Source organism: Pezoporus flaviventris, unplaced genomic scaffold (genome assembly GCF_033815535.1).
Source record: "Pezoporus flaviventris isolate CSIRO_AGI_PZ_B2104156 unplaced genomic scaffold, CSIRO_AGI_Pfla_v1 ptg000045l, whole genome shotgun sequence".
Classification (NCBI taxonomy): Eukaryota; Metazoa; Chordata; class Aves; order Psittaciformes; family Psittacidae; genus Pezoporus; species Pezoporus flaviventris.
The window spans coordinates 31,685,068-31,698,093 of record NW_026892593.1 but is presented as its reverse complement, the minus strand read 5'-3'; the positions used below and the strand labels follow the sequence as shown (position 1 = coordinate 31,698,093).

The window sequence follows — 13,026 nt, the reverse complement described above, 5'->3', positions numbered from 1 at the left end:
AACTAACTGCGCACCCGGTGAACGGCCGCTTCACCCCGCCAGCTCTGGTGCTATACCCCAGAAACGATCACCCCCTCTTCTCTGTCAGAAGCGGCACCCACAGCCCGGGACACCGGGTGCTACGGGCTCAGGCGATGCGGCGGCCACCGGCACTTCACAGCATCACGGCCGGGCAAACCCCGTCAGGGGCCCGCTCCGTCAAGCGGGGACAGACCCGGCCCCGCGCTCCCCGCCGCGGGCAGGCCCCGGGGTGCCCCTCGGCGGCGACCCGCGACCGGCTCCCCGCCCGCCCCGTCACCCTTCGCCACAGCCGCGTCAGGTGCGGCCCGACCCCGCACCCCACCCCAGGCAGGGGCCGCTCCTCCCCTCGGCCCGCCGCAGCCCCCGGCCCGCCCGCCCTCCTCGTCCCCGTCCCCGCGGAGCACCGGCGGGGGTCCAGCTGTCAGCCGCGGCAGCGCGGCTCCTACCTGCGGCTCCTGCGGCGGCCGCCAGCGCCAGGCAGAGCGCGGAGAGGAGCGGCGGCGGCACAGCGCGCATGAGGAGAGGCCCGAGGGAGCAAGCGAGCGAGCGGTCCCAGCCCCCCGGGACCGCCGTGACGGGCCCGCCGCCCGGGGAGCATGACGGGAAATTCCTGGGCACCGGCGGCCAACGCCAAATATGAACATGGAGCCGGCGCGGCACCCGCCGCACGGCCCGGCACAGCGGGAGGCGGCCGCCAGCACGCTGCAGGGTCGGCCTGGGCCCGGGCAGCCGGCGGCGGGGGCTGGACCCCGTCTCGCCTCTCCAGGCCAGAGCCGCTGCCCTTTAATGTGAAGGCTCCACCTTCGAAAGAGCTTTCCAGCCGCTCCGAAAGGGCCGGGGGGAGGAGGGCTCAGGGCCCGGGACCCCCGCTCCGAGCGGAGGCAGCCGGGTCGCGGCCCCCACGTACCTGCTGGGCGGCCGGCGGGGTGTCGCGCTGGGGCAGCCGCGGCTCTGCGGGGCGCGACGGCTTCGGCCCGTGGCTCCCACTGGTGGCTGCAGGCCGAGCGACTGCTCTGAGCTGACGGGCAGGGGAATTGGGACAGGCCCTACTGCCCGCTCTGTAGCGGCCAAGGGGCAAAAAGGGAGCGAGGGGTAGAGCTACAGCGAAATCCTCGCCCCACCACTTTCCTTCCAAGATGAGCAAATGCTCATAAATCATGAGCCTAAACCCTCGTTCTTCGGTCTTCCTTCCCCCCAACCCTTCAAATATAAGTTTAGAGCAGCACAGTATAAACATAGCTGCAGGGAATTATGCAATCCCTACATACAAAATCCAGACAAAATTCAAGCTGACAGACATTTAAGTGAAGTTCAATGATCAGCTCAGCCCGTTCAGCTTCAAATCCTAATAAACATTAAACGTTAGCCACTTGCGATGAATTCATGCCCTCCCCTCACCCCCAGATGAAAAAGTATCCAAGTCAGAAAGACACCCAACTATCTAGGTGAGACACATATAAAAATCCCTAATAAACCTTTAATTAGAGTTTGGTTTGGTTTTTTTGTTTGTTTTTACAGGACAGGGAGACAAATTACAACAAACACCTGAATTTCCTCAAATGTTCAGTTATTATACACATTCCCCTCTGTCTTGCAGGAAGGGACATTGGTCAACTTAACAGGTTTTAGGTAAAATAAGCTGCATAATAGTACATATTACAATAATGAAATGTACAGTGTTTACAAGAAATATACTTTAAGAAGCGAGATAGATGCATTTGCATCGAGGCGACCTTTTAAAATGCCACAAATATTTGTACATTCACTCTTGCAACAGGTCACAAGATGGGGTCACTAAGGTCAGGTTAACAGATCACTATGATGCACATCAAATACAACAAAATTAGTTTATATACATATATAATACATATACATGTATATTATACATATACATATATGTATATAGTAAAACTCATCAAAATCTACCAGACCTGGCACAATCTACTTACCCATCAAAAATATGTACTTGTCCTTGGTAAGTAGGATTCTGCATGGCTGATTATATATTATATATACTCATTCATTAGCATCTGAGACATAAAACTGAGGATTTAAAATCTTTTTTCGGTTTACAAACTCTCCAATAATAAACATGGTGCCCACAAAAGCACAAAGGTAAGGCACAAGAGGATTTTCTGTTGCAGAATAGTGTGCATCATGTTTACTTAACCATAAGAAAAACGTGCATTATTTGTGCAAGTTCATGCTGCAAATCCACCGTATCTACAAAGTAAAGTGAGTTTCAGTAAAGTTTGTGGGACTGGTGTGCTTCCAGTCTCACCTCCTACAGGATATTCAGCTGGATAATTACGTAAAACTGGTGTAGGAGTGGGGATTAGTAAAGCCAATAATCTTAGATTTGCAACTATGCTTCTCAGCAACAATTTTGTACTTCTAGGTCAACGTTAGTAAATTTACAAGCTTAGAATCACAAGGTTTACTGTCAGCCAGAATTCTAGTTTGCATCAGCCAAAACTGTTGCACGGAAGCATGTACCTTTTTAAATTTCAATAGGTAACTGGTTCATTACAACAAGATGTCATGTATTGGGAAAGTCACTTATTCCCAATGGTATTTTGTCACAGCCCTGGCAATTGTTAATAATAAATACAGCTTTTCACAAAATATTTTTTTCCAGTATCTGCCAATTGCTTCTTTATTGCTCACAAATTTGAATTCATTACAATTGGTATCAGACCTTTCACACAAAATCATAGTCAGGTATTTTAATATAAAACCTATAAAAGATATTTAACCTGTATCTAACGCTTTAAGGTATTTGGCCTCTTGTCATGATACAGCCAAAACCATATAAAACATTAGGTTTTGAATAAAATAGGAAGCTTATTCACTGCTTCAATGCAGACATCCTCACGGAACACAACCATTTTTTGCCACCACCAGCATTTACATTTATATACAAAACCTAGTAAATCCGCATTTGGTTCGTCTTCCCTCACATATGCAACCACTAATGCAAGATTAACTTTCCCCATCCCTCAGCTGCAGAAAAGATTCTTATACAGCAACAAAAAAAAAAAAATCCTAATATTGACTGAAAAATAAAATTTAACTTATTCACCATCAGGAACTGTAGGTTGGTTGTTACAAAATACCCACAAGATTATTTCACAGGAAACTATGGAAATACAGGAAGTCATCTTTTCTCCATGCTGTTGTATTATCAAAAACACTTCTTGGTGCAAAAATACAGTCACCACATCTGCAAATGTATAATGAAGTCGGTATTCCTCATGCAAAACTTAAATGCATTGGTTTACTATAGCCCCGGAAAACATTCTGAAGCAATTCTTCTTCTTTTTGTCAGCTCAGTATTACTGCCTCATTGCTAAGTCCCTTTGGAAACAAGATTTCTGGAACGTTCAAACTTTTATTTAATTCATTAAAGTATTACATACAAAAAGCACTAAAAAAGGAAGACGGCAGCCAAACAGGAAAATCCCTGTTGCAAGTAACAGTCCTAGCAGTTGTAGAAAGTCTTCTCAGGAGCCTCCCTGAGAATTAGTTGTGCCTGTCCGAAGACGCAGATGTGACATAGAGTTCATGTGTTTGTTCGATGGCTTCAGTGGAGTGCTACAAGTAAGAGCCTGGGGAAAACGATGATGATACCGATCTAGCCGCAGGTATTTTACCGTTACCAGCTTTCCTATAAGGCAAAGAAATAGGAAAAGAGAAGCCTTCCAGCTCAGTATTATTACAAGTTGCTTCAGGACGTAATACACACAAACACGTTGTTACACTGAAACAAGTTTACTAGGCGATGACTACTAAAAAGATCCAGATCTTGTTACAACTCAATAACTTATACATAAAACATTTCACCATTTAAAGGAATTACAACTGCACCCATCTTTTGTTATTCCCACCCATGTTTTGTTACAACCCCCCATTCCTTACCATCAAACCAAGAGCCATGTAATGCCTTGAAAGCCTTTCCAGCGTATTCTGGAGAGAGACACTTGACATATACACAACCCTGCAATTAAGAAAGAGAGGGGGTTGGGTTTTTTAAAGTCCAGCAGACAGGGATCAGCAATGCATTAACACGGTACTGGGAAGACACTAACCTCACGTGAATTTTTGTCAACAGCAATATGAACAATTCCATCATTATCACTGCATTTCTCCAAAATTGCTTCTTGAATTGCTAGATGCCAGTGATCACCTATTTCCCTATGCAAACAATGAAAGGTTTAATTAAGCATATTTGGTTTTTAACATTCACCACAATCTCATCCTTCCCCAGTTTGTTTTCTCTGTAACTTGACATCCTTTTCTGTTAAACGCCTTTGGGACAGATTTGGTACTTTAGCTATTGAATATTCAGTACACTGGGTCCTACAGACCACTTCTAGAAAATTCAACTCTAAAAATCAAAAGGAATAATCTGTATTTTGACAAGGGGGGGTTATCCTCCCCTTCCAGCAGCCTGCCATCACCTTCCTGTCTGAAACAGCAAGCAGTCTTAAACTTGTTTTCCCGCAACCTGCTTGGACAAGCTTGTTGTTCCAAGGAGTAGGCCACTTCTAGGCTGTTGCTACTGCAATGGAAGAAGAGCAAAGCAAGACAACAGCATAAAGGCCTCTGCCCCTTTACTGTATCACCTTTACCAGCAGTCACAGAAGCAACATGACGCGTCAGGCTTCAGCAGGCTGACAAGAGCTTTTTAGCTATTCATGCACTGTTCATCACTGAAATAGCTATTCACTATCCCAAACAAAGCATCAAATTGCATTTGTCCCATAGGGTACTGATAGAACATGTCAACCTAGACAACCCAGAAATAGAAGTTGTTAAAATCAGATGCTGTTTTGGGGGGCTTTTCACAAAAAATATTTTATTGTCAATCAATCTTTAGGTACATCATTACAAAAGACACGAGTCCATGTATTTTTGTGAAGGTACTGCAGGGAAATCTCATCCTAATAAATCTAAGCAGAGAAAGAACAATTTCAAGAGCCTTAATATGCCTTTAAGCCTTCCTGAATAGCCTTTACACAAAAAACAATGAACTTATTCTTTCAATAATACTATCAAGAGCTTTGGGTAGTTTTAAAGAATTTTCTCTACATAACGCCAAAAATTCTTGAAATATTTAATTCTCTTTCCTCCTAATTCATGAAAAAGAATGTGGCAGGGGATGGAATGTACACAGGGAGGTTAATTAGTATGGGATGTTACCTGAATCCGTCAAGCAGGACACTAATACAACAAGTGACGGACTCTGGCAACAGGGAATGTCGGATTTGTTTCTGTCATTTGACCTTGATTGGTCAGAGGATCAGACTTTCCAGTTGATGCCCCTTACAAAGGCAGATCATATATAAACAAGGAAAACATGTGGAAAAGGGACACAAGGGTGCAAAGAAGATCCAAATGAAGGTCCTAGTGGGAGAGGGACTTTCCAATGGGAAACATAATTTAAAACCCTACAAAAGTTAGAAGATGATTCCTACCCAGGCTGGAAGAAAAAAGTGTTTTGTTTTTACTAGGTAGATTAAAATTAAGGGATTATACAAGTCACCTTCCCCTCCTCTGACTGTGTGAGCAACAGTATTTTCTAAATGACATGCTGTGCACCGGATGTTAGGGAAATTAAGTCATTCCAAGTTGCAAAAGCCAAGACCTTTACAGGTCCCCTCCAACCTAAACTCTTCTACAATTCTATGAAATCTTTACTTCGGTGGATTCCCTCCCAGACTCATGTCCACAGTTTGAGAAGCATGCTGTCATCAGCAGCAAGCCAGCTATAGTAAGTAGAGATCATTTTGTTAAAAGCAATTGTCTTTGCTGTGCATTCTTCCAAAACACTGAAGTCACTGCATTGCCCCCAAGTGCTCATTTCCTGTTTGCAAATCACGTAGAAGGGCATTCTCAATCCAGTTTGCTTCTGGATGTTTTGCAGACCTGGGACATGAAACATTATGAGTTATTAACTAACTGTGATTTCCCATAATGAAATAGGCTCCTAATGAGAATGACTTGTCCTTCCCTGATCCTGAGCATGTATGGTCCGTTAGCTGTCAATGAGTCTTGCAGGAATGCTACCCATGCTTTATGAACCATTCTTCAGTAAAAACTTCAGTGGTCGATGCAGAAACACTAAAATGGGCTTATCCAAATGATTAAGATTGGTATTTTAAAAAACAGGTTTGTGTATGGCATAGTAAATGCCTAGAACATATGCCCAAACTTAAAGTCTCCTGCTGTGGCCTGAGGGTTCATAATTGCCAGGTAAATTTTCTGACTTCTGGCAGCAGAAAGATATTTACTCTGTTAGCACTAATACAAATTAACTGATATATTCCCCAGACAATTCTCAGGTCAAGAGAAAAGCCCTCTATTACGGATGGCTGCTTTTACCAGCTATTGGCATATTGTTGAAAAGTACTTAGTCATTTACTGTTAGTATACAATAACTTGACTGAAATAGCAGCTAAAAAACGATTTTGTTAAACATAGCTTGCCCCTGCGGTAAATGTCAAAACAGTACTTGCCCATCTAATCACATTACTGGTACATTCTGCATTTCAGGTCAGCAGTGATTGTGTTCATTCCTTCCAGATCTGGGAGCAGAACATAAATCTCCTTCCTCTTTTGACATAAGTAATTGAATAAAGTAGTTTGTCTTGCACTGAGCATTTTGGGTGGTGGGGTTTTGTGTTCATTTATTTAGAGGTTTTGCTTGGTTGTTTTTTTAAAGATTACTCCAAGATTGTGATAAAAAATACTTCCTTAAGCAGCAGTTCTCTTCAAGACAGCTCACGGAAGATGAATGGGCTAGGGGATGCGATATGGAATTGGATGAAATATCCCACTACAATTGTAATTCAGCAGTCTGATAACAGACCTAGGTCAACTTCCAAAAGAAAGGGTCTACAAAAAGTGAATGTATTAGAAGCTTCAAAATAGCTACTAGGACACAGACACTACAGAGAAGTGTCAAAAGAGAACAAATCCTAGTCTATAATGATTCTTTTCTTTTTAATGCACTTGCTGGGCATAGACTGCATCAATACTGAAAAACATCAAAGTTCACAGCAAAGATAAAACCTGTAAAGTGAGATTGCCCTGACAAAAATGACACCTCAGTTACTAGTTCCGCAACAGCCACTGTGAACAGCTAACATTTTGAAACAAGAAGGTAACCAATCCAGCATGCCAGTAAGTATTACAGTAAAGTGTCAGGAATGGATTTATTCCAGTACTACTCAGACTAACCAATATAGCTCATGAAGTCTCCTTTGTAGCAAGGACAATAAGGACATTAATCTCACCCAGAATTCTCAGCAAATCTCATCTTTTATTTCATTCTCCTACAGCAGGGTCAGTTGGCCTCAAGCACAATGCCTAAAGTTTCAGTCTTGCTCACCCTACTGCAGCCTGGCAGTTATGAAAGAAGCCACAGCTGGGGTCCACACTGTCCTCAGTTAAATTAGCGATCAGCTTTCTAGTTAATAAGGCAAGGAACTAAAGTAATTAAGTGTAGCTAGAAACTGAAGTGAAAGTGCTGAAGAAATACATGCAAACTTTGCAATCACTTGTGTCCCCTCCTACTTCCTTTTAATCCCTATTCGTAGCTATAGCTTTTATTTTCCACTCAACTTCTCACATTCTTCAGTCCCACAGCTTCTCACTTTTACTCTGCAAGACAGTACAGCATTTTGCCCTTACATAATCACATCAGGGAAGAAAGTTATTTCAGAGGAGTCAAGTCCCTCTATCTCTTTGCACTGGACAAACCAGGCTTTAAAGATTAAAAAGTATTAGCTGGCACAACCTATGTGTTAGTCCCCAGCTCCTAACATGATCTAGTCCACTGCCAGTAGGGATATAACAGGACAGTGAGGGGATGAAGCTTTAAAACATTACAAGAAATTATTCTTCCTTAACTCTTGGCATGCCAAACAAGGCTTGTTACTTAGTCATACACAGTACATACTTTAGAATTACAGCTGAGCATTAGAAGTCACTACTCTGCACTAGTTTAGTTTGTTGGGGTTTTTTTAAGCTTTCCCACTACAAAAATCCATTTGCTTCAAAAAGTAGGCAGTCACACTGCCATAAAGTAATATATTACTGAAATTCAGCCTTTTAAATGCAAATGTGTAAGCTCATATGACAGTCCAAATACTCCAGAATACTTAGCAGTACTTCAGAAACTTACAGTCTGTTGTTAGGCCACAGGAGTCTCCCCTGTCAGCTGGTATAACTGAACGTTTACAAAGTTAACTAATGGAGAAAGATCAGTTGTTGCTCCAAGCAGTTTGACTAAATGCCAGACTTCAAGTGACCCAAAGACACAAAGCAAGACAATGAAGGATGAAAAAAACCTCCCAAATATTAAGCGAAAGAGTTATTTGGGTTGTTGGGTTTTATTTTTGTACAGCCTATTTGCTTCTTTCAGGGTGTTTATGTTTACTCACTTCTTCCAAACCCCTCTCAAAATAAACACAGATGCTTCCAAATGAAGGCAGAAATAGAGACAGGTGACTGGATTTACTTACATAACTGGATCAAACATATTGCGGATCTTTAGACATGGTGTCAAGCTGTTTGGTGGTGAATTTCTTCTATCTAGATGGAACGCTACAAAGAAAAACAAATTTAATAGTATTGTCAGTCATTATACAATCTAGTTAATAAGTGTCAACTTTAGACATCAATACCTTGCTGGTTTTGCTAAGAATAATACTTTCTTTCATATATGAAAAAGCGTCAAGCAAATCAAGTTTCACACAGTCTTCTACTGCGCTGAAGAAAAAGTACCATACTTGACTGACTTTTTGGGGGTTATAACTTCTACATTTAAAAAAAAAAATGCACCCTCTTATGTCCAGGCCACAGTACATGGAAGAAATCAAGATATTTTTAAAAATACCATATTGTTGAAGAGAAAGTATTTGCGTTACATCTCCATGAAAATACAGATGTTCTTAACATCTGGAGCAAATTTTAAGAGCTACAGGTTAGCCTTTCAATTTTAACTACCCGATGAATTTTCGTTTCTTCCACATCTGAGGCAATTTACTGCCCATCTGACTAAGAAGTAGGGTGACATTTAGGTGACTCTTGTATTGCATCTGTATTGCAGTAACAGCCGTCAAAGAGCAGTCTACAAGGATGGAGCTTTTGTAACCCTACATGTGATCAAAAGCTTGCAGAAATTTGAAATGAAACACGGACAGATGTAAGAAGAAAAATGGAAGTTACAAACAACAGCAACGCTTTCAAAGTGGAACAATCCCATGAAATACATTCTGAAGCTCTAAAACAAACTTCTCTGAAGTCTTCTACTTGTAGGAGTTTCAACAGACTGCACCACCAGATGCCGAATAGAGGAGCCCTTTAGATACAGGTAAGGTAGTCGCATGCCTTGAGAAAGGCCAACAAAGCAGCAACAGAAATGGAAGGGGATAAGCTTGTAAAACAACTTTCAAGGCTTGAAGGAAGTTTTCCTTTGACGACTTGAGATTAACAGACTCAAGAATTCAAACATAAGATTAAAAACCTCAATAAGGAAAATGATGCTCCAAAACAATGCTAATGCTTCTCCTTTGTAATTACTACATTGGAAAAGTTCGACATCCAAGATGTTACCCTGCAAGTGTTAGAATTCTCACTTTTGGACAGGTGTCACTACAAGTCTGTCCTCCTTACTGCTGACCTTTTAACAGAAAATCTTGCAACCATGTCCAAAATACACGAATGCTCTTCTGTATGTCACCAGAACAAAAACCGTGTCATGTACAAGAAATTCAGTCATGTGGAAGACCCAGCATGTGACAGACAAGCACTAACCAAGAGAAAACTCACTGCCTGCAGATATGGCATAGACAAACTCACTCTTTATGTAAACATCCAAGAGGAAAAAAAAAAAAAAACAAACAAACCAATTTCCAACTATAAATTAGAAAAAGTGACCTCCAAATCTAATACAGGACCTACCATAACAACATTTTTAGTTATCTGGGGAACTTATTAGAATATACAGAGTCCAAGTCACCAATACCTGTAACAACTGCCTGGTTTTCCTTAAGAATGAATGGCTCTCTAAATATGCTGGTGACACTGCAACTATCTCTGAGCTCCCTATAGTTTAAGGAAAAAGTCCTTTTTCAATAGCACATGGTTTTGTAAAGTTTTTTGCCCTTGATTAAAAATTACACATAGGGTATACAATAAAAACTTTACAGAACTAAGCAACATTGAAAAATAAATGGACTTACCTCACTCATGTAGGTTAGCTCCAGCAGATCAAGGGGGGTGAAATGTCACCAGCATATTGTACACTGGGGCACCACACCATGCTGGAGAAGGTGATCTGGGGTAGCCTAGTCACGGACCTGGACCTGAAAAGGTGTGGGGTTGAGGAAATTATGTGCTGATTGTTAATAGCTAGGTTTATTCAGCACATGGTTTTAACCCAATGATGAAAAGAATGGGGAAGTTATTTGCAGAGGCTCTAGGCCCAGAGGATCAACATTTCTGCAAGCTGTTTATGAATTCCAGCTACATCACTGAGCTTTGCTGATCCAATCTCTAATAACCTTGATGTCCTCTTTATAAGATCTCAGGTGTTTGCAGAGATGACTTCAGCCAGAACATACTACGAGCACAAAACCAATCTGCCACCAACTTAATGGAACTCATAGTGCAAGTGTGCCCAGAGAAGTGCAGCATATAAAAATAAAGATGAATTCTGCTTTTTCACAAAAATGTTTCAAAGTCAGGGTAAATTAAGAGAAAGTTTTGCAACTTGGAGGGAGCTTTTCATGTAGAGAGGGGAAAAAAAATGGCCACAGAAATCAGTAAGGCACAAAATTAATGCTAGCACAGGAATAAGCATTAAAATGTTTACCAGAACTGGGACCACAAACGGAGGCTAAGGAAGAAACAGACAAGTTTAAAACAATGCTGTACCTACACAGCAAAATTCAAAATACCATAGCTAACAGGTGTCTCTTCAGCATCACTGCCCATCTACAACAATTAATTCTCCCCTTCCCCCCAAAAGAGCAAGTTTAAAACACAAGCCTATTCAGATTTCAATACTGATTATCTGAAAAATTACACTGGTATGGAGCATACAAAATATTCTCCTCACAATAAGTGCATAAGCAGATGTTCTTGTGGGACAACAGTCTAAGCTACACCATCATTTACTAAGAACTTTACCTGCTATTTCTTTTCCTAAGCAGGTCTTGAGAGCAAGACTCCCAAGATGAGGGTAAAAAGGTGGAGATGAAATAGGAAAGCAGAAGCACAACTTTGCAACAAGTCACTGACAAGAAACTTCTTAGGCCTTTCATAAATGCCCCTTCGGGACTAGCAAGCACCTTCAAGAAAAGGAAGTCACATTGTATTTCAATCATAATGTACTTTAGTTTATTATCTTAAACCGGAGATGACTGTATCATTCCAGATTCAAACAACGGCAGCAGCTAACAGCATGTGCTTTCAAGTTCTTTATCACTGTGACTGGAATATGTCTATGATGAAAGTGGCTCTTGCACACACTTCAAAATGAACATCTAAGAAACTGTAGTACAGCTTTCTATACCTCTTGAATTAATACTGTGCTGTTGCTAAAGGGATTCCCCACTATCACCACAATGGGTTATTAGAGAGCTCACATCTTTAGATGTGGATTTGATGCACCAGATAAGGTTGAAGACTTGCATCAACTGTAAGTAGCCATGTGTCTCAAGAACAGCTTTATTCATGATAAGCCACAGATCACTAATTTATTTAAGTACTAACCCCTCTTACCAAAAGCAAGAACAAAAAAAAATTTCGTTTTAAAAGGTCGTGTTAAAGTGCATAATGCAACACCAGGCTCTTCAGTAAACAAGAAATATACTGAAATAAAAACTACTAAATGTTATTAAGAGAGAAGAGGATACTTGACTGGGCTTTAATACAGTTAAGTTCAGCTATAGAAGACCAGCATAGGATGGATACAGCATTTTAGAACCACCAGAAAATACAGAATTTTCCTGCAATAGTTAAGGACAGAGTTGGTTTAGGGTTGGGTTTTTTTTAATCATTGTTGGGTTTGGTTTGTTGTTTTGTTTGGTTGGTTTGGGGTTTGCCTTTGTTTTGTTTGTTTTGTTTTTTTCTTTTACATGGAGAAAGGATTATATTCCTACAAGCCATGGAGGAGGGGTGTCATTCACACAAGGTAACAGGTTATCTTCCATGCTGCAGGATGAAATATCACCCTAGATGTGGTACTTCAGAGAACCTCTTTATCTCATCTCCAGAGCTGTCAAGGAACTTTAGCTATTGCTGTTAACATAAGCTATGTCGGAGCTCTGTCTACCTACTTTTCTTTAGTGCTCCAGTTATGAGAGGCATGATAGGACAATAGTATCCGTTCTTTCAAAAGCAAACTGAACACGTTTGTTTTCTACTCCATTGATTTAATTACACTTTAGCATGATCAAGACTGTTTTTCAATTGACAATTACCCTGTCAACTGCTTCAAAACAGTCACATTTGTCCATCATCCTACCTTTTTCTTCTTTTGACAGATACGCCTACTGTATGCAGTGGGTAGCATTTCAATAGCAGCGTGCCAGACTTTATTGTGGCCCAGTTCAGAAGAAAACAAATCCCAAACTGTCTGTCAAAACACAGGATGCGTTCTGAAATACTGGACAAAACGCCACAGTGATGCCTGAAGTCTAGATGCTCACAGGCAGTAATGCCTAGGTCTTCATGCATGCTATAGGTCCCATGCTGTCATCTACCAACATCCTAGTACACACTGACAGGTCAAAAGGCTTTCTTCTTCAATTGTGCATACTCTCGGCATTGTGATCTGCCACAGAGCATTATCAGGTCTCAGCTTATTAAGATTGTGACCTTGAAATTTATTCACAAGATTCAAACCCCAGAATTCAGTCTGATTTTATATGTACTGAGTTTGTTCAGGCCCTAGCAGTCTTGAAGAGTAGTTAGATTTATGAAGTTTTATAT

The 13,026-nt window shown here is 41.4% G+C and overlaps 2 protein-coding genes across 5 annotated transcripts in view; both read right to left on the bottom strand.

Annotated features, from left to right (window-relative positions):
* The window catches only part of MSRB3 (methionine sulfoxide reductase B3), an 84,263-nt gene extending 83,178 nt beyond the window's left edge, over positions 1–1,085 (bottom strand). Inside the window, exon 1 of one of the 2 annotated variants that reach the window (XM_061467839.1) lies at positions 929–1,085. Coding sequence is in view for 1 of the 2 variants with exons in the window: in XM_061467838.1 (XP_061323822.1) it covers positions 468–665 (198 nt within the window). In the remaining variant the exon portion in view is untranslated. Of the gene's footprint in view, positions 1–467; positions 681–928 lie in introns of those variants that run through there. The other variant, XM_061467838.1, reaches the window with a different exon arrangement.
* Positions 1,086–1,478: 393 nt separating this feature from the next.
* The window catches only part of LEMD3 (LEM domain containing 3), a 51,415-nt gene continuing 39,867 nt past the window's right edge, over positions 1,479–13,026 (bottom strand). The window contains exons 10-13 of one of the 3 annotated variants that reach the window (XM_061467845.1): positions 8,550–8,631; positions 4,110–4,215; positions 3,940–4,018; positions 1,479–3,688 (exon numbers count right to left, since the gene is read on the bottom strand). In XM_061467845.1, coding sequence (XP_061323829.1) covers positions 3,525–3,688; positions 3,940–4,018; positions 4,110–4,215; positions 8,550–8,631 — 431 coding nt within the window. In that variant the 3' untranslated portion in view covers positions 1,479–3,524. Of the gene's footprint in view, positions 3,689–3,939; positions 4,019–4,109; positions 4,216–8,549; positions 8,632–10,271; positions 10,395–13,026 lie in introns of those variants that run through there. The other 2 variants (XR_009745974.1, XR_009745973.1) reach the window with 2 other exon arrangements.